The 24,996-nt window shown below is 42.3% G+C and overlaps 1 protein-coding gene across 1 annotated transcript; it reads left to right on the top strand.

Moving 5' to 3' along the window:
- sv2a (synaptic vesicle glycoprotein 2A) lies at window positions 1-24,763 on the top strand. Its single transcript, XM_073485692.1, has 12 exons — window positions 1-610; window positions 12,339-12,519; window positions 13,856-14,007; window positions 15,109-15,242; window positions 15,829-15,918; window positions 16,673-16,780; window positions 17,530-17,618; window positions 18,783-18,947; window positions 19,462-19,595; window positions 22,419-22,625; window positions 23,837-23,996; window positions 24,580-24,763. The coding sequence occupies exons 1-12, from the start codon at window positions 1-3 to the stop codon at window positions 24,761-24,763; spliced, it is 2,214 nt and encodes a 737-aa protein (XP_073341793.1).
- Window positions 24,764-24,996: the final 233 nt, after the last annotated feature.

The raw sequence follows: 24,996 nt of genomic DNA, 5'->3' as shown, positions 1-24,996 counted from the left end.
ATGGACGATGACGGGCGTTACAGAGATGGCCGCCAAGATTTCATCCGCGGCGCCAAGGACATTGCCAAAGTGGCGAAGAAACAAGTCGGCAAGAAGGTGGGGCGCGGTGTGGACAAAATGGCCGACGAGTACACCAAGCGCTCTTATAAAAGGTTTGAAGAGGAAGATGATGATGAAGACTACGCCGGCGCGCCGAGCAACGACGGTGGATATTACCGCAATGACAGCCGGGCCAATGACGATGAAGGTCACAGCGACTCCACTGAAGGACACGACGAGGATGATGAGATCTACGAAGGGGAGTACCAGGGCATCCCGAGGGCTGACTCGGGCAAGACTGGCAGCTTGGATGGCGTGACAGCCGCCCAGGCGCAGCAATTCAGGGATACGTCAGCCTACGAGGCTGAGAGGAGGAAAGACCAGGAGGAGTTGGCCCAGCAGTACGAGACCATCCTGCAGGAGTGTGGCCACGGGAAGTTCCAGTGGACGCTCTACTTTGTCCTGGGGCTGGCGTTGATGGCAGATGGCGTGGAGATCTTTGTGGTCGGCTTCGTGCTGCCCAGCGCAGAGAAGGACATGTGTCTATCTGAGCCTAACAAGGGCATGCTGGGTAAGATTTACAGATATCAGTCTCTTGCTTCAAGAAAGAATAATAAATTGTAACTCCACCGATTTACACATTAAAGCGTGTTTACAGGTCTTGGGGAAGAGGAAGCTGCATTTGATAAATTGCTTCCAGTGATGTCACTCAGTGGCTAAGTTGAATTGTGGGTAATGTAGGCATCAGTTTTGAGGCGAAACAAGAATGCGTAGCATAAAAAAGGTGATTTTTGCTGTATCAAACTGTGCATAAGGAGTCAACATTACCCACAATGCATTAGTCATTGTGTGACATAACTGGAGGCTATTTATCAGATTACATGCAGCTTCCTCTGGAGCCACAAAAGGCTTCATACTACATTTTCAATAGTACTCCTCAAGACCTCAAGAAGTGAGCACACTTTAATGTGTTAAATTGGCGGAGTTACCCTTTAACAACACATGGGAGGAGGGATTACACACATGAGAACTCTGCAGTATCAACTGTCTTGTGTTTCTGGCCACTGAGCAGCTGTTTTCCTTCAACTCGTCTACTATCTCCTACACCCTCTCTCTGTTTACTGTCGTCTCTGTGCCTCCTTTGGGAGTTTATGCCACCGCTTCACATTTTATCTCTGTCTTATCTGAGCCGTTACCTTTACAGCTTATCCCCCAGTAATTGCTTTTCTACAGCCTCGTTGGCAGAGGAGCTACAGCTATTTAAGATTCAACTGACCGTGCAGCTTCTGAACGGCAGCAGAATTTTAAATCGAACTCCCAGCTGATCCGCACACAAACTGTGTCTTGGTCCTTTGCCTCCTCACAGTATACGCTGTCTGTGTTTCTGTTTGCTGTGAAATGGGCAAAGACCTCGTGATCATTTGCTATCCTTAGGGCCAATGTCCAATCAGAGTCCAAACCTGCCTCGCCATCTGTCATTGGCTGCTCAGCAAGGACACCGTGCACCAGGGCCACAGGTCTCCTGGGGATAACAAATCCAAACATACTGTAGAGCTGACGTACAATATGTATTTCATCTTCCACATAGAGATACACGGAGAGACATTTTGCTTGTTTTCTTCCAGTGGATGAAATAAAGACAGTCTGACATCACAGTGAGATATTTCTGTCCAGCTGACTTGTGGAAAGTAGACGTCAATCATTCTTGGCATTTTACAGCTTGTAAAGTTCACACCCATTCCTCGGCGGGTTGTTCAAAGACGAAGGGATTATGGGGGAATGTAGAGAACTGGACATTTACAATCTGAAATGTCCTGATTTGCAAAACGTAACCAATTAGAGCGAACAGCAGGCCGAAACGAACCGATCTGAATACAAACATCATCTGTCAATAATTTTTGACTTCAGTTTAGTCTGATTATTTCAGATTTATTTTGGCTGAACTAAAAATGCTGCTGAATCCACATTAATCAAACATAAAAACAGATTGAACGAAATACGGAGAAGAAAACAGAAGAATGAGATCAAAATATTAGCGACAGCAGCTTAAAATCTCAACGTGGCCTCAGTGTTCAGTCACATTATTTAATTTTGTTGAATTAGATGAGATCTAATTACATAATTGCCTGCGCACTCACTCACTCACTCACGGGGTTTTGACTGTTCGACTGTGCCGCTGCCACGTCGATGAACATCGTCTCCCTGCAGATGGGGGTGCCTGTGTATCGAGTGTCTGTGCTATTTCAAAATGAGCGTCATAGATTCAGGATGGAAGGATGTTGTTGAGTAACACTGATGCTAACATTGACCTCTATCACTGTTGACGTCCTCTGCTGAATTAATTCAGATTGAGTCTCTTTTTTTAAGAAGGTCGCAGTTTGTACTCGATTTTCTTTCAACCTTTGAGAAAGAAGGTTTTGCTGATAAAGTACAGTTTGTTCTTTTTCAGCTCAGTCCGCTGCCGGTCAGTGAGCTGCAGCGCTGCATCAGTGTTGAGAGGTCAAGTGCCATGTTCACATGGACATTTCTTCTATTTTCAGCTTCAGTGTCCCTGTTTCCCATCCTGGTTATTTGCAGTTGTGCCAAACAAACACGCTTTTTTTTTTTAACAATCAGGCAATACTCTACACTTATTGGGAAATAAGGGTATATACACGTACATAAGCTCACAGGAAAATGCATTAAGTACAAACACACACACACTCTCTCAGCTACGTTTGGCAGGCATCCATGCCTTTAATTGGTTACTGGGTTGTGTGATTTTCCTAGTGGTCCATGCACAGGACAAGGTATGGATTGCAGAGTCGACATGTACAGTGAGCTGCCAGTGTGTGAGGGAATGTGTCTGTCTGCTCATACTGCCATGATGATTTTCCATGTGTATGTGCATGCGTGTCGTACTCATAATGATGTGTATGTGTCTATTCCCGTGGCAGCAACACTAGCAATTGCTACTGTGCTACTGTTGCTACGTACTCTGCAGACAGACAAAGTGGGCGACTAGCTGGTGAACGTAGTGGAGCATTTAGCAGCTAAAGAATCAGATGTTTCCCTGAGTGGGTGGAGGAGACCAAAAACAGAGCTAAAAGGAGAGTGGATATTGAACTTACATTCATTAGGTGTCCAGAGACATGACTGTAAATGAATGCTAATTGCTAATACTAGTTTGCTGTCTCAGTTTTGTTCACTGAAGAAAATAAAAGGAAAGTGATTAGGAAAGAAATGGAAATACAGAGAAGTAAGAAAACAACAAAAAAACTTGATTTTGTATGACTATAATCCAGTAAAAAGTATGCTGTTTCCTTCAAATTTGAACCTACATTACTTTTAAATAAATACTCAGTTACTTCCACCTCTGGTCCATTACATCTCTCCCGTCCTCCCTCCCCTCTCTCTGGCTGGGTTTGTGTCATGCCACTGTGGAGCCAGTAGGGAGACACGCCCGGCCCTGACTCCCTCCCCTCTCCCTGTTACGCAACACGCCTGACTCATGCTAGAGAGCCTCCTTTGCTCATGCTTCTCTGCATCCCATGATTCCTAGTGTCCTCTCTCCCCCACCCCCACCATCACCCTCACCCTCACCCTCACCCTCTTCTTCTCCACTGGGTCTAAATGTAGCTCCCACTGCCGTCATAGTGCCAGCCACTTAAACTTGTATTGTGCATGCACCTTTGAACTGTATGTGTGTGCAGTGTGAGCGTGATCTCCAGGCATTTTTGACTTTGTTAGAGATGTTGTAAGTGCACACCACAGATCACATATTCATTCAACAGAAACTTCAAGTTAAGTAGAGAAATTGAAAGCAGAAACACCAGAGTCAGGCTTTCTAATGACAGCAGTGATGCCTGTGGTGAAGCGTTTTTGCACATTCAGGTGGAGGAGGCACTTTCACAGGCAGCAGAGGAGCACTGAGCGGTTGTCATTGATTTGCCCTTGTTGTGAGGCTGCAGAGGTTGCATCTGCAGCGTGGTCTGTTTGCCATAATGGGGAGAAGAAAATGGGGTTTGTTGTATGCAGCAGCTCTGCCACACAAAAGAGATGTCTAGAAAAGTGCTGCATAAGCATAAGTACTCTAAATGTCAAGTAGATTTCACACTGTGGAGCCTCCGCCTGCTGCAACAATTTTGAGGAAGAAAGATCTGGTATATGTGCTTAAAAAAGCCGTCTATTTATTTTGAAATTTCCAGCCATACTTCTGTTAGATATTCTTCAGGAGACTGCATCAATCGTGCACTGCGGCTACATGCCCAATTAGCTATTGCACAGTTGCTCCTGAGGCTAAAAGGAGCCTTTGTGTATTGTAATGTCTCCTTGGCCTTTTAATGAACACGGAATCGAGACCTGAGATCAAGAATAAAGGGAAGCAGACGGGATGAAGAGAGAGTGGAAAGGGAAGAACTACCTGTGTCTGTTTGATTTACTGGCTCCTGTGGGAGAGGCTGGAAGAGGAGGCTGTAGGCAAACCAGGTTAGATTCTGTAGCATGCCGGATATAATTAGCTATTTGAACAGTGAAACTTTGGTACACATTATTGCAGATGGAAATTAGTATTCAGCTAACATCTGAGAATAAATATGCAAGCTCTCAGGCAACAGATGCTTCTGTTTCTGTAATTCTTTCTTCCACAGAAGTGTTATTAAAAGTGTAAAAGTTAATTCCCCCATAATATTTGATCAGGATTTTTAAATTGGTGCTGGCTTCATTTGGATTTCTTCGTCGAAAAATGGCAACTTCCCTGATTTGGATATTGCACTTAGCCATACTTCAATGTTGCAGCCTGCTCTCACTCCCAACACATCAAATACAGCAGCCTAGTCAGTGGCGCTATGCTTATAAGTTTGATGCTGTAGTTAGCCCTACTGTGTCACTTTTGATAGTCTAACAGGATTTTAAATATTAAGTATTTTTTCTAACTTGTCCGCAGAGCCCTCCACGTGCAAAACTAATGCTTGAGGGGTTGGTAGAGCATCATAGTTTGAAGCTTAAGGCCAATGACCAAGCTCCTGTATTCGATGAGTTGGGAGTGAGAACATGTTGGCAGATTTTGATAAGGATTTTGGATTTATTGTGCAGCCCTACCTCAGAGTAACCAACAATAATAAAGCCTGTTAATAGAATACAAACTTGCATGCCACAAATAAACACCCCTTTAATAGATGCATTAATACAACACAAACAAGAGCTTTCCCTTCGTTTAAATGAGCACAAACAGTGACTTTGCATTGCACTAACCACTGAAGGTGAATTCAGGGTGCTGGTGTCCTTGTGTCAAATCGTATGCAGGTAACAGTTCAGCTCTTCCACCCTTTGAAGTGTGTTAATCAGCTGCTGCAGTGTTTGTTTTGCATTCACATCACAGCCCTCGCTGTGACGGAGCGAGACTGCAGCTGCAGAACAATTATATCTATTATATTTCAGCTCTCGGTGGTGAGCAGTGAGAGGAGTGTAATGGCTGACTGGCCAAGTCAGCTGATGAGGGACTGCATTCTCCTCCAGTGCCTCAACCCCCGGCTCATTCAAAAAGCCCTGTGCGCTCTGGCAGAAAAGGGAAAACCGGCTATTAATAGTGGCCCCCTGCCCTGCCCCCTCCCTCACCCATGTACACAGACACACGACCCTGCAGTGGCACACGCTTTTTTTCTTTCCATGTGCATCCACACACATGTACACCACACACTCGCACACACTACCCTGGAGCCTTTGGGAGCTCTGTCACAGCGCAGACAGGCCACCATCCTCCCCTCCTCTTTCTTTTTTTTGTCACTCTCTCTCTCTCCCCTCCCCCCACTTCCTCTCCAGAGCGCTGAGGTGCTCAGCTGTATGAAGACTCCTCACCCTCTGCTCATCTCTCTCTCTCTCTGAATACCTCTGTTTCATCTGAAGTAAAAAGAGATTTCACAGTATCTCATAACATTGCACAATACTATGAATTATTAAAGAATGGAAGAGGAAGCGGTAGCTGTTTGTATTATTGCCCGTCCCCTGCTGTTAGGTGTAACAATTCATTGGGAGTCTGTAAATAAATATGAAACAAATGTTGATACTGACAGACGATAAAAGCCTGAGGGGCTTTAAAAACAGCTCGTATCTAAAGAGAGAAAAGCAGTGGAATAAAAACATTACCACCAAAGTCCACCAAGAGGAACAAAATACATCATTTTAGTTGTGAAACTGTGTGAAATTTTAATATTAATATAATACGAATACCAAATACTAACAACATGAATCAATGTTTGGCAGCTTACTACTGCTGCATGATTTAAAATGTAAAAGAAGATGGGAGCAGAGTCCTTGTTGGCAGAATATGTGTCAGCCTCAAACCTTGTTGGGGCCTTTGAATCTCCTTGTTGCTCTTTTCATGGCAATAAAAACAGAAAATAGCAGAACAACAGTTTAGAAAACGACGGGGTTGTAGCAGCGACAGAGTACAATATATAAGTATGGGTAACTTTTCTTGCATGTCAGTTTTGTTACGGCTGCATAAGTACAATTGTGTACTGCTAGTCATTAAAAATATACCTTAAAAGATTGTAAAGTTTACCACAAACTTAAATTGCTTTCTTTTTGGCATTTTACCCCAGTTTAGCCCCTGATTTACAGTTTGTAGTGCATCTTCAACTGCAGTCCCGGATGGTAACTCCTGTATTCAAGTGGTTTAGGATAGATTTTGTGACTACGTGTATGTGAAACCAGTCGCTTGTGGTGATGAACCAACAAAGAATAATCAAAAGTTGATATCATGTCCATGTTGTGTGTACACTGTGTTTCCACTCTGCCTACTGTATGAGTCAAGAAACTCAGTTACTGCAGGTTGAAGTCAGTTGAAAGAGCATCTTGATCGGAGCTCCTGAATCCTCAGACACCCAGCAGCAGTGTTGGCAGTTGGGAAGCTGGTAAGGTTGTCTGGTTGTTCAGTTATCTGACCACTCAACCCGATTGCCAGAATAAATGCTGGAAACGTATGTCCCTGCAAACCATGGATATGTACAGACTTTGTGTCTCAATTTATGTTGTCACAATGTTTGTACTAGTCAGGTTTAGGCACAGAAAACACTTAGTGAAGGTAAGGAAAAGATCATGTTGACTCCAGCCACCTTAAATAACCTTACTTAGTTCAGGCTGTACTGCTACAGATTTGTCTCTTAGATTAGAGAATGTTTTGTGCCTTCATGGGTGAACATAAGGTACAAATACGGTCCCAAGAGATCCCCTTATGTAACTGTATAGGACGTCTGTCCTAAAATATACTTTTCAGGGCAAACATGTACTCTCCTTCTCCCTCTTCTTTTGAGATAAGCTTCAAAATGTTCTGTCAAACTGGTGACATTTAAAAAACTCACACACTCTCATCACTTAATCTCTCTTTAAAAGTCCTAATTGCTGTTATTTAGTGGCCAAACTGCAAAGTCACAAAGTGCTTTGCATTTATTGATGACAGTGAAATTTAGCTTTGAAACCTTGCACTTAGTCTCCAAATCAATTATTTTTGCCCATCAGATGAGTAAAATGAATCAGGACATAATTCATCCTTGAGCTAAATGCAGCTGATAATTGATCCTAACCTGAGCCGGCTGACTGTGACGACAGAGGGAGATAGAGAGGGAGAGACGGCGATCAGTGGTCAGCACAGAAGTCAGATTGTCAGACTGCCCCTTAAAGGGAGGCTTCAGAAGAGACTCCATGGCCCATCCTGGTCACTGTGGTTGTTTTTCTGTCTGTCAGTCCTTCCACCTCGACGCTGCTGCATTGCGGCGACGGCTATTGAGCCCAGTCATCATCACTGGCTCAGTGTTGCCGCTTTGAGCTGTATTGTCAGGAGGAGCGGCTCACAGCTGTCTCTCTGCCCTGGCAGGGTGGAACGCATGTAGATAAGCACCCACACACCCACACACATAATGACAAAGTACGAGCACACACTTGCAGTATGTGACAAAAAGGGAATATTGACACAAACATGCTCACACATTCAGAAAGAGAAACTGCACACTCACTTTTTATGATACACACACATATACACCTGGGATGATGAAATCTCGCCAACGTTTGCACACAAAGAACTCCCTGCAATCAATCAAACAACGGACTGAAAGTCACCTTCTTCCAAAATTCAGCACTGCAGTGTTTAAACAGAGAAACACAGACAGAGGGAATGAGTCACACACACACTTATCGATGCATTAAAAGGTCTTTTCATCTAAAAAGAAAAGGAACACCCCTCTTTATATTCCTCCAAGTTAAGATCATCCATCCTCAGTGCTAAACTTGCCATTTTCTCCCTCTAACTGCAGCTTCATCATCCCAGCAGTCAGCTTGTTAGGACTGCGTGATGGATTATCTTCGCTGATCCAACAGACCATTTTTACAGCCTATGTAGATGTAAAACAGGAGTTTTATTGACCGCGTGTCTGGCTCGTTCACGCCATTTAGCTGTATGAAGCCATTTGCAGAAAGTGGTATCAGTCGTTCTGATGTGACGGGGTCGAGAAACAACTAGTGCCCTCAGTGTTGCTCGAAGCCTCCTTGATTGTTGCGCCTTTGAGGTAAAGAGCAGCAGTCAACAGTTGGAGATAACTGTTAAAATTCTGCCAACTCAGGTTGCAAGGCCATTAAAAGTGAAAATGAAGATAGTTAAGTGCTATTATCTGCTTTAAATTTGCCTTCCTACTGGTGAATCTTACCATAAAATCAAGTGACAATCGGCATCTAACCACTGCACAAACTTTTAACTCTCACAGATAAAACTGAAAGTTATTTCTTGTCTTGGGTCGGCTGCAGGTGATGAAACATTTCAGCTCAAGGTCAGGTGTCTCTGAGATTTAGTCTGTATCACACGGTCTTCATCCAGCCCAGTAGCCTCAGAATTACTTCAGATTACTTACTACAGATTTAATGTTTTTGCACCTCATAATTTATGTCCAGTGCTGATGCAGGAAGTTTATATGGCCTGGCAGAAATTTAGGGTGTGGAAGTCACAGTGATGGATGGTGTAGTGAGTCTGACTTTCATACAGAAGACCTGCTGTTCAATGTTGCGTCACAGACGGATTTGCTTATTTATTAACCAGAACCACCTCACCTTATTGAGGAAGTTAATTTAACACAAACCAGGATCGTTTTCTTAAGCTAACAAAGTCGTTTTAGTGCTTAAACCTAAACAAACCAACATGTGCCACTGCCTGGATCTAGTCTCCTCACCTAACCCAACTTAACCATGGCATTGTCAGATCACTGAACACATCTAACCAGTGATTTGTAACAGTCCTCATAGGAACAGGCTCCCGATGTCGTCCTGCTGATCAGGGTGTCTGATCAGAAAACACTTCGATGTGTCGTTGTAGAGGACACGGATAAACACATTTTATTGTTTAAGTTGGAGGCCTTCTTAATATTTGCAAATGGTAATTTACAGTTTTGATGAAATGATAGAAAAGATCATATTTATTGCAAGTAAATAACAGTTAAGGGGATCTTCATCAACCCCCAAACACCACAATGTTGACTGGAAACAGGAAATTATCAGAGATCTTCTGTTTCCACGTTCAATGTTTTGTTGTCCCATCCCATCCATGTCACTCTTGTCCTTACAAGTGCTTTGTCACTCTATAATATCATCACATTAGTTCCTCCTTTATTCCCATTACCATTATTACAGCTGATACAGGGCTTTGTCACGTAAACAAAAACAGATGCTGTTGTTTTTGGGCGACTGCTGCTGTCGTTCTACTCTGGTCTCTTGTATAACTGGACGTTCAGACTTTTCATTATTCTGAAAACCTTTAGGACTGTTAGAGTAACTTGTAGACCTTGAAAACAATACGATCTCAGCTGATATCTGGTTAAAAGCTCTGGTAAAATTGGAATTTGAGTGGAGATTGTTTTGTCAGATGATCAGCCATTTGTGTACCTGCAGTAATGAGGTCGGTTCAGTGGAGATGCATGCCTGTGAGGTGGACACACTGTGTTTGATTTGCCTATTTAAAAAAAAAAAATAGAGCATAGATGTGAGCTTCTATCTTTCACATGCAGAAAACTGGAAACGATATTTAAACACAGATGTCAGGACCTGGCACTGTACACCGGCCTTTTCCTCCTTCATCATTCAGAGTGATGGCACCAATCACTTGTGTCACTGCAGGCTCGGGCAGCGTGAAGACTGTTGACAGGACGTCAATAAGGCAGCAATTGCAAGCGAGCAACTGGTGTGTGTGTGTGTGTGGGAGCCTCGTCAGTGCCGCAGAGGGAGAAAGAAAGCTGGAGAGACATACAGAGAGAGGCCGGCTTGGAGAAGTGCAGAAGATGCGAGTCATGTTAGCGCCTCCAATCACAAGACTGGTTGACAACAGTGAGGTTTGCTTCTGTTATCAGCCTGTCGGCGCCCAGGCAGCCACCTCCTGATGTGGGAAGAGAAGACACCGGCTTTTCCCAGGATAGTCAGTCTATAATGTGTCAAGAGATGATACCAGAGGGAGAAAGAGAGTTGTAAGATGTTAGGAGTAATCTTTGATTCCAATTTTATTTTTGGTTGGAAGAGTTTGACATGTCTATTAATTTTTTTGTCTCTATAGACAGAATCACAGGTCCGGGTAGACAACTGGTGGTTGATTTGCAGTGCAGAGATGTGAAAAATCGGCAAACTTGTTTATTTCTGCTGTCATTTTCAGCAAAAGTGTTTCTTTTCATCTTTAGATGAATGTAATCTACCCAACAGTGACATCTCTCCGCTGGTCATGGCGTCATACCCAGCTCTGACTCTGTTAGCATGCTGACATTGGAGTTGTAGGCTGATTGATCTTGTAATTTAATTCTCCGCAAGAAAGCAAATATTTCACAAAATGTAGAACTTTTCCAGACAGAGTAGTCCAGTCCTGTTTTAATGTATAATCAACCGCATTTTCAAAATAATTAGATTAGAAACATTTTTATTCATGAGAGAAATATATTGATGCTTTCATCTTTCCCCAAATTAAATTACTGGTCTCTTTGCTTCACTGCCTGAGCCTGCTCACGTCTTCGAACTAATACAAAATGCTGCAGCCAGACCGTAACTAGAAGAAACAAAAGCAATCACACAACTTGACTGACTCTGACTTTTAGTTTGATTTGTGAGGATTTTTGTAATTTTGGACCCAAAAGCGGGTCTCAAACACACAGGTAGCAATAGTCCAAATGTGGATTTGTTGAAAAGTTGCACAGATGGAGGTGAGCTGAGCCAGAGTTACGACTGAGCCGAGCAGGCAGAGAGAGCTGAGTTGTTGGCTGGAAGGCAGACTGGCAGACGCTGGGCGAGGCAGGTAGACAGAGGGCATGATAAACCTGAGGAGAGGTAAACACAAGATTAAAGAGGATTCAGGCCAAGAGGAGTAAAAATAGTAGCTATACTTCAACTTGGATGTAGCATTAGTGCCACATCGGCAATGTGAATGATCTGGCAAAGAGCCGGGGGATAATAATACTGCCGGAGCTTGATGAGTGATTGATTGAGAGGTTGATTGGCAGCAGGAGGGAAATGATGATCACCATGCAAACAGACAGAGAGAGAGAACAAACATGGCACCAGCAGGAGAGAGGTAAACAGCAGAAACACAGAGGGAGGAGCGCTTATTTTAAATAAGGCTGGGTGATGTAAAGTGATGTATTTATCTGTGCTCACCAGACGATATTGTTGCCTAGCCCCTGGATTTATGAAGCTCTTTCTGGGGCGCCCTTCCAGTGGACAAAATGTGGGGAAGTTCCCTCTCTTCACTGTAACACCCCATGGCATACAACTGTATGGCTGGTGCCTTTTTCCACCCCTGTGACTTCCTCTCCACACAACTGAAATTTAAACTATTTTCCAGTAAGCCCTCTTTCTCTTAATGTGTTTTTAATGAATTCTTTGTGGAGTGAACTTCTTTCCACTGTCCAAATTGTTTCTGTTGTCCTGTGTTATTTTTCTCAAGTGCATCATTTTTATAAAACTGTTATACAAAGAAGGTGATTATTATTATAATCTTGACCCCATCACCCCTCGGCTGCGGCAGCATTCAGGTGATTATGCTGCACTCCTCTCTCTCTCTGTTTTGTGGGTTATGCAAAATACTCCAGTACTCCAATAAAGCCGCCAAATGAGCTAATTTACTGGGGGATTGGAAATCTAATGAGAGAGGAAGTGAGGGTAATATCAATGAGTTTACTGATGAATAACACCTTATTATCATATCCTCTGTCTTTCTTCCCCTCTCTCATAATCTCTTCCCATCACACTCCTCTCTCCTCTTCCCTCTCTCCTTCATGGCTTTGTTTCCCCCCCTCCTCCCTCAGGTCTGATCGTGTACCTGGGGATGATGGTCGGGGCCTTCGTGTGGGGCGGCCTGGCCGATCGGATCGGCCGACGGCAGACCCTCCTCATCTCCCTCTCCATCAACAGCGTGTTTGCCTTCTTCTCGTCCTTCGTCCAGGGCTACGTCTCCTTCCTCTTCTGCCGCCTGGCCTCTGGTGTGGGGTAAGGGGACTGATGAGTCACACACAGACACAGCAGGCACGGCTTGAAATGAGACAGTCACGACCCAGTGTGGTACATCAGTTGACTTGACAGCCAGAGCAATGCCACATGTCAGACGACAGATAAAAATACTGCGCTTATATTTATAAAATCCATCCTCAGATTTGTTGCATTTCAGGATGTTTAGATTTTCTTCAGACTGTTTTATTTACTTGCAATTAAAGTTGGGTGTAAAAGGCATGAAAATGTAGCTACTATCAGCCTGAAATGAATAATTTGTGGCTTTGTTACATTCTGGTCTCTTAAGGCTATTTCTGCTTCTGGTGGCTGTGGCTAAATGTCAGCAAAATGGCCGCCCTTGCTCTGATTGTTGGGGTCTGACTTTAAACATGACCTTTACCCGGTTTTAGATGTTTTAGATTAAATATTAGCTGATCTAGTTTTAATTACACTAGATCCACTTCTGGTTGTCATCAAGTTAGATTTTTGTCGGTTATCACCAAAGACAAAAAAGTTAAGACCAAAACAGACTTCTTATTTTCAATGTACAATTCTGCAATGACAGTGGAATCTGGCAGCGCAACCTATTAATCTCTTTAATTTACATCCTGCGTGCAATTAAGTACATTTGTTTGTTGTTTCTCTTCAGTAATAGTTCAGTAGTGTAGCTGCTCTTCCCTGCCTGCTATCCACGATTAAAAAGAATCTGCAGACTGTGAAACTGTTGAGTCTCTGTTGTTCTTGTGAAATGAGCATAGTGGCCTATTCATTATGGATATTGCTGCCATTTGCGGTGCGGTGAACTTTAAACTTTTCCAAATGGACTCATTATATCACCAACACTGCCCCTGTTGGACTGCAGAGCTCTCGGTCTGAATGTGCTCCCATCTGATCGTAAATTGTTGTGATGGAAACATGTACAGAGGCCGTAAAGATGGTGCCATGGATTGCAGTGAGCTCTGACTTTAATGGAGGCTTTCAGGACTTTAATCTTCACTCTTAACTACAAAGCTGCTCAATTGTCTGTCTCACACTCTTAAGATCTTAAAACCGTTTCCTTTAATGCGTTTCGTCTTTCTTCTTTTCCCTCCTTGCTCCCTTTGTTGTATTGTTGTCTTGTCTTTTCTTACTTCACATTACCTAATTTGTTTTCTTTTTCTCTTCACTACCATTTTAAATTACCATTGTCATCTTTCATCCTTTCATGTTTCCTCCATTCTTTCTCCTCTCTCTTATCTCGCCCACCACTTGCTTCTCCTCCATATGGATCCTTTCTCTCGCTCTTCTTTTAATTGTCTTTCCGTTTACAATTCCTGCCTCTCTCTTCTCTCCGCAGTATTGGCGGCTCCATCCCCATCGTGTTTTCCTATTACTCTGAGTTCCTGGCCCAGGAGAAGCGAGGAGAGCATCTGAGCTGGCTCTGCATGTTCTGGATGATCGGTGGTATCTACGCCTCCGCCATGGCCTGGGCCATCATCCCACACTATGGTGAGAAAAACAAACAGATCACTCAGTCAAGAAATCATTGTCTGAAGCAATACGTATACAAGTCACTTAGCTAAACATCCTGTCATTTTGCCGTGGCTGTTTGCACTTGACAGGGATGGAAAGTAAGAATATTTACACACAACCTTTTCACAGGTACAGGTACTTGTTACGTTACAGATTAACATTTGTTGTAGAAAACACATGATCAACTTAATTTTTGCAGGTAAAACAGCCTAATTTTATATAAACTAGTGGAAATTATATTATATAATAAATATAACGCCCTAATTTGGAGCCATGTTGCACAAGGAGCACGTTTACAGTTAATATTTTAAACTTCTAACATACATTTTGGTGGTAATAGTTCAGTACTTTTACTTGTAATGCAGTATTTTTTACTGTAATACTGCTACTTTTACTTACTTGATGCATCACTATATGGTCGGCTACAGTACATTAGTGGCTTTTCAGTAATTTAAGCTGTGTTTGAGTGGGTTGTAAAACAAGTGTTACCTTAATTTCAACTTGTTTACTTTACTCCCCAGCAGCTATCTTGAGCAGGTTAGGTCTAATCAGAGCTGATTTGATCAGCGGTGTCGGTCTCGCTGTACTAACAGAAAACCGAATCCTCTCAGATGTGTGTCTGAGGAATAGAAATTGCAAGCAAACTGCAGCTGTTAAGGGAGATCATAATTTTGAGGGAGATCATCAAAATGTTTCTGCAGGGCCTTTTTCTTCACATTACATTAAATCAAACACCCACTGTATAATGAGTCTCTCTACTTATATGATCGTGCTACACAACCTTCATCCACTGAGGGTCTGTGATCTCAAGCAGTTATATTTTCAAGATTAGGAACTCTAATATTTTCAATATAGCCGTTGATTAGCATATACTGTAGATAATTAGATATGTAATATTTGCAAAAGGAGAGTATTCTGGTTAACTAAAGTGGAAAACATACAACAAAGCCACTGCAGTGCAGTTTTGCAGACAGCCAGAGCGTCACAGTGTCAGTAGTGGAAGCTTCTTGAGTCCTGCAGCTGCCTCTTAGCTCTCGTTTTCTCTGACACCTCCCCTCTCTCTCTCTGCTCATTTAGGCTGGAGTTTCCAGATGGGCTCGGCCTACCAGTTCCACAGCTGGCGTGTCTTTGTGTTGGTGTGTGCCTTGCCGTCTGTGGCGGCCATCTCTGCCCTCACCACCATGCCTGAGAGCCCCCGCTTCTTCCTGGAGGTCAGCCTGTCAGCTCTCGCCGCACTCACACTCGTGGAGACATTATTTAAATGCATGTTGAGTTCTTGAATGCATAAACAGCCTTGGAAGACCGAACACATGAGTGGAAGATGCTACGCTGCAGACAAAGTGCTGCTCACACACTTTTCCAGAATATTTTGAATAGATAAATAAATATGTGCATATATACATCCTGTAGTAGACTTAACAGCAAGGCTACACAAAGCACTGCTGCACTTTTATTCATATTCAGTATATTTTGAATACTGACACGCCAAAAAGTAAACAGAAGAGTTATAGATAAAGACTTTCAAGATGATTCATATTCAAGAAGGTTGTGAAATTTTGAATACATGAAGGAATCTTTCACAGGACGGTCTGTGAATGTCTAGTGTGCTTTTCGTAAAATACATTTTTAGCTATCGTAACCACATCAAATTATATCACCAAATCACCAAATGACAGTGACTCGAGGCTCATGCCACCTGCTGGAAACCTGTCACCCCTCCCTCCTGAGGTTTTTCCAGCTGCTACAACATGAGTGCTGACTAACATGTGAATACGTTTTGTTGTTTTCCTCCCCCAGAATGGGAAACACGACGAGGCGTGGATGATTCTGAAGCAGGTCCATGACACCAACATGAGGGCCAAGGGCTACCCAGAGAGGGTCTTCTCTGTGAGTCGCCCTCAAGAATCCTATTGTCACTATTGTCTGTTTGCAGGAAAAACACCCTCACGCAGCGCGTTGTGTCTGCCTGCAGGCTAATGCAGTGCAGCAGGTTCTGAGCTCTGTGCTGCATAAATCTGCATATTAATGAGTTAAAACAGATTCTCTCTAAAGTGCTGTAATCTCTTAATGCTTCGAGCCACGAAGTTCATATTAATAATTAAATAAAAAAATATTTTATAACCTCCTCTTATTACATTAATGAGTAAAATGAATTATCATAACTGGCCGTGTTTGATATATCACCGTGTTAATGGTGAGACATGAGGCAGATCAGTAGCCTATCGTTATATCATTTGTGAGTGGGATGGAGTCTTTTTATTGTCTCAGGGGTTGTGTGTCGTTATGATGGAGCTTATTTACTAGCTGTGATTTATACATTAATATTAATATTAATATGTGAAGACCATCAATTTCACTGAGCAGCTGTAATATTTCAAAGCAAATGTTTACAAATGAAGCAGTGATGAAAAAGGGTTTGATTTATTATAAGCTCTGTATGTTTGACATCACATAAATATCAAAGCCTGTGTATTATAATATACATTATAATTATAATAATAATAAAGCCACATTTTTGTAAATCAAGTGTGAAAAATTTGGTTGATAAAAACAAGTTTGCGAAGGAAAGATGAAGAAAATTGATAATAGTTAAACACAGCAGATAAATCTAAGTACTGTGGGATTGTGCTGTTGTTTCCAGGTGACCACCATCAAAACAGTGAAGCAGATGGACGAGCTGGTGGACCTGGGCGATGGTGCCGCCTGGCATCAGAAATGGAGGATAAAGCTCACTACACTTTTCCATCAGGTGATAAAACGTTCAGTGTTTTTTTTATTACACTGTTTCGATATGTCTTAATATCAGCTGTACACTTAAACAAGGCAACACACTGAGGACTGATCAGGACTAATGATTTGTGGATGCTTGTATAAAAATGTTGGTTTCTTAGAATTAAATCTGACCTAAATACTGTAGAGTTAATTTCCATAAAGCTCCTCAACTACAAGAGGATATAAGTGGGAGATAAACAAGAAATGTTTCACATTATAAAAGTAGTTCACATTCAACTGCGTGTGTTTCTCGCAGTGTGTTTCACCAACTTTGTTCTTTCTAACAGGGATTATAGCCAGGTTTCTTGAAGAGAGTTAGATAAGAAGTGAGGAAAACTCAAACTATCAAAGCATCATAAACAGATAATTGAAGGAGTCTTAATTTAAATTAGTGTCAAATAAAATTACTGAGCGCATTCGACAAACAGTTGTAAACACAAACTTTAGTCAGAACCTCAACGACATTTTTAGGTTTTATTTGTCATAATTCTCTGTGTCTTTGTGGACGGTGTGTATTCAGTGACAGGACGTGTTTGTCTCTCAGCTTGTGCTGCTGAGGACGTCTCAGTTTGTTTACTCTGTGTCTGGAAAAGGACATGGTGTTTATTTCTTGCAGCTGATGGAAAGAAACTTATTTCCAGAGACCTCTAATATATGTTGAATTTGTATTTGACTGCACTATATATTTATGATTATCTCTCTGTGTCCTTGTGTGTTTTCCTTCAGGTGTGGAGTAATTTCCTGACTGTTTTTTCTCCCGAGTACCGTCGCACCACCTACATGATGATGGCTGTGTGGTTCTCCATGTCCTTCAGGTAATATTAGTTTATAGAACGGTGCACCGTGGCAGGTGTTTCTGGGTTTTATTTGGACTTACAATACACACAGCCAGCGTCAGTGAAGTCCATTTATTTGCTGCAACCAAAGAGACCAGGCTTATGTTGATCACAGCAGTATTTGGTTGCTGTTTGTTGGCTTAACAGCTCACTGTCAGGTAGCTGTGTGTAATCAGGGTGCAGAGGAATTGCTCATATTCAACATTATCTGCTGGCATGACGAGGCCAGGCTGCTCGTCAGCAGGTTCATATTTCCAGATGAGCAAATAATCCAGCAGCTTCTATAAAGTTTTGAACTAAAAGTAATGAGGCCAGCAGGGAAATACTAGACTTTGTAATAATGCTGCTGATACACACGAGTGTCTCTCTTTGTAGGGCAGAATCAAATACAGGTAAGTAAACAACAGAGAAGCAGAAGCACAGAAGATTAAAATAGAAAGTTTAGAAACTTACGGTGGGGGAAGACATTTTCAGATCCCTCAGCATTTATACTCTTGGGTATGTAACATAGGAATTTTTCTTCATCATATTTTAAGCTCATCAGGTGTTGATAAAGTAAATAATATGCAAAATAACTGTCCTAGTTTCAGATCTGTATACTAAATATGAAGGGAGGGCCTGCAGCTTTTTAGCTTAGCTTAGCACAATGACTGAAAACAAGGAAAACAGCTAGCAGCAGTTTATTAATTTACCTAGTAACACCTCTAAAGCTCATTAACCAACATGTTGTACCTTGTTTGTTAAATCAGTACAAAAACCACAGCGTAAAAACAATAATTTGTCATTTAATAGGTGGCTATGTGCCGGACTAGTTATTAGCTGAGGTGTCTGCTTCTTATACTTTCCGTACAGGTGTTACTGTGCTTAGTTACAAAACCATATTTATTGAATGTCCCTGACATTTTTATCCAGAGGGCACAATAGCGGATGCTGCATAAATAAGACCAGCAGTAAGACATAGTGCACAGATTAATGATGTTACAAATACATTATATCTGTCTCCCTGGAGTATTCACGCACACAGCCTCACTGCTCATGTGCCTCCTTGATAGAGGCATCATCTCTCCTGTGTCGGTCTGTTACTGTGTATTTATCTTTTCTTTGACAGCAGCGCTCTCTCTTTCTCTCCTCCTCCTCGTCCAGCTACTACGGTCTGACAGTGTGGTTCCCCGACATGATCAAGTACCTGCAGAAGCAGGAGTACTCCTCACGCACCAAGGTTTTTGTCAAGGAGAAAGTGGAACACGTCACCTTTAACTTCACCCTGGAAAACCAGGTTCACCGCCAGGGAGAGTACTTCAACGACAAGTGAGTCAGCCGACCAAGCCGGTCTGTCAGATGAAAGCAAACTCATTTTGAATAACATGATGATCAGGAACCTTTTATTCCAAGGATATTCAACAATTTTCATGTTTTATCTCCAGTACTTGGCGGATGAATTTATTCATAAAGTGTAAATTATTTGTGGTGGATGACAACAAAAATGATGAAAATATGAATGAGGCCTCAGCAAATGTTTTATTCCCAAAATTGCTTTGATTGGATGAAAGCCCCGCAGGCTTGTTTATGTTTTACAAGCCTGTCTTTGATTTTTCCTTTGACCTTGCCTTTTCAGCCTGAACTCTGCTTGTGGTTTGAGTCCTTAAAATTCAAACAGTAATATGGTAATAGAATATCTGACAGCCCCATAATTTAAGCCCCCTTGTGATGAAAGACTCTTTGCATCTTTCTTTTGTCTCGGTCCACTTCCATGTTGCATCTATTCATCTTTTCTTTCCCTCCATTTCTCGACTCCATCGTCCCTGTCTGTAATCACTCGCAGATTTATGAACCTGAGAATGAGGTCTATGGTATTCGAGGACTCGCTGTTTGAGGAGTGTTACTTTGAGGATATCACCTCCAGCAACACCTTCTTCAAGAACTGCACCTTCATCGCCACCCTCTTTTATAATACAGGTACCAAACACACACACACACACTGACACTGTATGATTGTAAATTAAACAGGTGGGGAACTATGGCCTTACGTCAGTGAACACCACTGGATCAACGTTGTTACGACACAGCTCAAGCAAAGAGGAAAAGAGAAAATAATTTCTAACAAATGAGAAAGGATTATGAGCTGTGCTGTAAACATCAACTTTCAATTTTACAGCAAAAACATCAGGATGCATGAGTGAGTGGAAGATATGCTGTGGGGATGAAAAAGAAACTTGGTGCGAGCAAATAAACAGAGGAAGAGGCTTGCATGATTTATTCCCTCAGTAAACAGTTTCCTAATGAGTTTATGGTTTCAGTCACTAGTTTCAAGTCTTCTTCAACACAGCACGATGTTCATTTTGTGAATTATGGTCATTTAGAGTAAAACAGAGGACAAAGCAGTGTATGCTTTAGGACACAGCTACCTTGTGACGCGACTACGGCATGTCATATCAAATCAGGATATCTTCCCCAGCTCCTCTTGTCTAAATATGGTCACTTCCGGCTCCAAAAAACCAAGATGGCGACATCAAACTTGAGGCTTCAAAATGGTAGTCCACAATTCAATGAGTGAAATCACGGTGGGTTTACACTTTGGATCATAGACACATTTTTCTACTACTTACATCAGTTTGTAGGTGATTTCTTTGATTTGAAATTGATGTCAAGCCTGAAAAAAAGTGAATAAACTATGTTCTGAAAAACGCTTAAATTAGAGCTAGTCTTTCCCCTTCCTCTCTCTCTGTTCTTACTCTCTGTATGCTATTTATAGTGCTTTAAAAGAGCTCCTTATAAATAACTTTCTTTTAAGTAGAGGTATTGGCACAGTTTCATTCTTCTTTTGTGTTTGCTGGCTACAAACGCAATCTTAATAAAGGACTGTGTGAGTTCAGTTTTATCATCGAGTATCATGACGGATGGAAGACGGTGCAGTCGCTTATATTAAGACTTTTAGTACAATATATTATCCACACAAAAGCCGTGGACGCAGTATTTTCCTCCTTTCCCTCTTCCGATGTATAAAAGATCAGCCAAGTCAGCTCCAACTGTTTGTGAAAATGGCTCAATTACTTTTCCCCCCTCTCCGCTGACTGACTGGCTCTTCACCAAATGCAGCAGAGCAGACGAACTGCAATGTCTCCTAGCAACTCCGGGCTGAATCATCCATTATTTCAGCTTTAAAATTGCGGAGCTGTCTCTCATCTCAAACTGTATGATTGATTTTCTGCTCCGAAATGACACGAAAAATGTCACATGCAGAAAGCCGATGTATCTTCATGCATTCAGAAAAAGGACACTGTCCGCTGTAGATTGAGCAGCTGTGTCCACACATACAAACACTTGCACACAATAGACACATGAGCCCGGGCCTCCCGCTCGCTTTGTCGGTTGTTTGCAGTCTTAACGCACGTCAGGCAGTCGCTCACAGCTGCTATCAGTGGCAGCCAGTAGTTCCTCGTTAGAATGGGATTATGAAACTTGTTTGCTTATTAATGTTTAATCTGCTCTTTGGGCTCCCCGTTCAGAATTTAAGGCTTTGTGATAGTTGCCATAGTGTTCGTTATTATCACAATGCGGCGCGATGGGAACAAACCAAATGGAAAATGCAGCTGGGCTGTACATCATGTTCGTCTGTATGAACTGAGACAAAAAGGGCTGTTCTTCATAGTTCATCAGTAAAATGTCAGTAATTGGGAAGATCAAATACCTGTGGGATTTGAAATTGGTTGAAATGCATCCTACGAGGGCTTTACAACCTGCACAACACACAACACCCTCTGTCCTTTGCTACTTGATTCAGATAAGGAAACGCTTCTCATTACGAATGGAAGAGGACTTCAGGAAGATGAACAAAAGAAGGAATACAGAGTATACAGTACAGATAGTGGAACAGAGCTTCAGGCAAAATATTAGCATATTTAAATATTATAGAGTAAAAAACTGTCTCATAAAAAGCAGTGAGCATATTTTTCTGGAGCAAACCGGATTCACTAGTAGATACAGGACAGATACAGTAGATAGATGCAATATTTTAGCTGTTTGTGTTTAGACTCATTTTTGCTGAATGCTGAATATGGGATCCAGTGATCAGCCAGGCCAATAATCAGTTGACCCATAATATGCACTATATACATGTAAATATGTATATTTATACAGTACTTTTACTTGGACTTTTGATACTAAAGTATATGTGATATCAGATGCTTTAAGATTTGTGATTCTCCCTGTGACCACGTGGGTTTCCCCCGGGTGCTCCGGTTTCCTCCCGCACACTAATACAAATTTGAATTTTAAAAAATGTATGGTCATTTGCATGTAATTTTTTAAGATGACTGTTTACTTTTATACAAATTGTTTCCCTTTTCAGAGTTCATTACGGTAATGCCTCACTTACGTTTAGCAAAAGCATTCATCATTAGTCACTTTATGTGTCTTCACAAAAAGGGAAATTTCATGTTTTGTTTCCTTGAAGGAAATAATAATCTGTTGTCAAGCGGTAACTCTCTCCCCACTCGTCCTCTTCCATTCATTCTGATCCAGTCTACTTTGTTGCTTTCATGATGTTAAGCTGTTGGTAACCAAACTTTGCTGCAGGTGTTTCACATTCAAAGCCTTCACTGTAAGGGATTATACTGTAGTTATAGTTGCCTGTGCAACATTAATACCAGATTACTCACAACCATCTTTCCCTCAATTCTGCCAACAAACTCACTGTGCTAATCAACCTCTTCAACCCTACTCCCTCTCTGTCTCCCCCCCCTCTCACCATCCTTCCCTCCCTCCCTTCTTTCGCCTCAGACCTCTTCAAGTACAGGCTGGTCAACTGCAAGCTCATCAACAGCACTTTCCTGCACAACAAAGAGGGCTGCCTGCTCAGTGACGTCAGTGATGACAACAATGCCTACATGGTCTACTTTGTCAGTTTCCTGGGCACCTTGGCCGTGTTGCCGGGCAACATTGTCTCGGCGCTGCTAATGGACAAGATCGGACGGCTGAGGATGCTAGGTAACATGAGCGTTGGGCCACATCACAGTTTGCAAATTAAAGAGGGGGGGGGGGGGGGGGGCTGGTAGAAGACAGAACTTGTACCAACAACACTGGGTTAGGTTTAGGTTTAGGCTAAGTTACCATTGCCCTGATTAATAAGGATTAAAAATGCAGGATAGTTCAGCAGCTACTACTGACCTCACAGGTTCTATGTTCAGGTTCGGTGTCCTCCTCATAGCAGAGTTTGACAGTATAGTTGTTCACACATTTTTCACAGAAATGAATCGGTTTATCTGATATTGACGTGTTGGTGTTGTGCCTTCAACATCATAATTAAAGTTGTTCCACAACCGTCATTGCAGCTGACCAATCGTGTAATCATGGTTGTCATAGCTGTCATAGCAACTTGTGTTGCTCTTGTTCCTGAAACGTCATAGTTAATTCAGGACCATTAATTCAAATAATGACACAGTGGCCACACCTGGAGCAAGCTGTTGTGAATGTGAGTGTCATCTGTTTTTTGTTTTTTTTTCTCCAGTTTTCGGTCGCAGTTTGTTTAAAGTTTAAGCTACAAAAATACTGTCAGGGCTTTCAGTTTAGGAAAAGATTATATGGGTTGTAATAGACTAAATTCACTTAAAACGTGAATTTCTCCCATTTTCCATTTTTCCTCTTTTTCCTGAGCAGCAAAGCATAGATATTATGAAAATGTGAGCGGTCTGTTGCAATGAAGGTCCTGGAGCAACATTACTTATGGTGTTCCAGAAACGACACCAACACGGCAATATCAGATTATGTGGTATGAATCAGAGTGCCTCTTATCTGTAGTAGCCCGAGTCTGAAGTGTGATTTCATGGAATTAATTGAAGTCTGTCTGCAGAGCAAGTTTGATAAAAATGCGAATCTCCCGGTGAGACTTTTAATTATTGGGAATCTTTCTCGAGGAACTTTATTAAAAAATAAACAAAAGCCAGTAATGCTTTCTTTTGACACATAGGCAAGGTCAGCCCACATTTAAAGTGCACTCACAAATCTTATTGTAGAGTGATAAATGACTAATGATTCAGGCTGATGAGACCGTGTGCTGTCGGGTCTGATTATATTACAGTTTGAAGTGACGTACCAAAACTAATTATTAGTTGGCACAAGCAGGATTTCCTTCCTTTCTTCATACGTCACTGATTTTTCTATCATCTCTCTTTTTTTCCCTCTTCTTTGTCTCTCTCCAGCGGGCTCCAGTGTGATCTCTTGCATCAGCTGTTTCTTCCTGTCCTTTGGCAACAGCGAATCAGCCATGATTGCTCTGCTCTGCCTGTTCGGGGGAATCAGCATCGCTTCCTGGAACGCCCTGGATGTGCTGACCGTCGAGCTCTACCCCTCTGACAAGAGGTAGGCAATTTAGGCATGCCCTGAAATCTCCTTGACACTGGAAAGACGCGGTCAGTGGTGCTGAATGACGTGGTGAATGACGTCACGAGAGTTGCCCTGCATTGATTGGTTGGCTTCCAGGGATGGATGACATTGTGGGGTGAAATCATTGGTAGTGCAAGTGATGTAAGACATTTAGCTGTCTTGTTGCCGCCTAATGGCTTTAGTAGGATGTGCTCTTAGCTGAGTTTGCAAATACTAAGTTGATTAATTCATTGAAATGCAAACTAATTCAGACATTTCACCACAGCAAAAACATGCATCTTTTGTGTTGTCCCTGTGAGATCAGCGTTTGAGTTTTCATTTTAGAGGATGTAGCGCCACCTTGTGGTCATATGGAGTCCCTGGAGCCTTTACAAAAATGATGTTAAACACAGATTAAGTTTAGAGACTTGGCTTAACATTTCATCTCAGAAAGAAAATGTCTGTTTTAGGAAACAAAGTGAAAGATAAATCTTCTGTTGCCGTATCACTCCACTGCTTTTCTTCTCTGGCCGACTGACTCTGACTCTGTACTCTTTGTCTGTCCCCTCTCTTTCCTCAGAACCACGGCATTTGGCTTCCTCAACGCCCTCTGTAAATTAGCGGCTGTGTTAGGAATAAGCATCTTTACCTCGTTCGTTGGTATCACCAAGGCGGTGCCCATCCTATTTGCCTCGGGGGCGCTGGCGGCGGGCAGTTTTCTGGCCCTCAAACTACCAGAGACGCGGGGTCAGGTGCTGCAATAGTGTGGCGCCCAAACAACTTTCCTGGGGGGGCTGAAGAGTTTTCGCCACACTGTGAATGAACAGCTCAAGAGCCCTCCAAACCCTACCCTCTAACCCCCTCCCTCATTAGGATAGTTTAAGTTTGTGCACATACTGACAAGACAACACGGAAGAGTGACACAAATTTGCTGTAAATATTTGGGATTGGTGATTATGTGATAGGTACCCCTCAGTGCTAGTAATGCTGTGACATG

This window comes from Pagrus major, chromosome 17, assembly GCF_040436345.1.
Source record: "Pagrus major chromosome 17, Pma_NU_1.0".
Taxonomy (NCBI): Eukaryota; Metazoa; Chordata; class Actinopteri; order Spariformes; family Sparidae; genus Pagrus; species Pagrus major.
This window is presented reverse-complemented; position numbering and strand designations above follow the sequence as displayed.

What these genes read in the sequence shown, in the direction of transcription:
- sv2a (XM_073485692.1), top strand. Translation starts at nt 1, where the DNA reads ATGGACGATGACGGGCGTTACAGAGATGGCCGCCAAGATTTCATCCGC. An exon ending in ACCCAGAGAGGGTCTTCTCT is followed by an intron (nt 15,919 to 16,672) that starts GTGAGTCGCCCT and finishes TGTTGTTTCCAG; the next exon opens with GTGACCACCATCAAAACAGT. An exon ending in GGAGAGTACTTCAACGACAA is followed by an intron (nt 18,948 to 19,461) that starts GTGAGTCAGCCG and finishes AATCACTCGCAG; the next exon opens with ATTTATGAACCTGAGAATGA.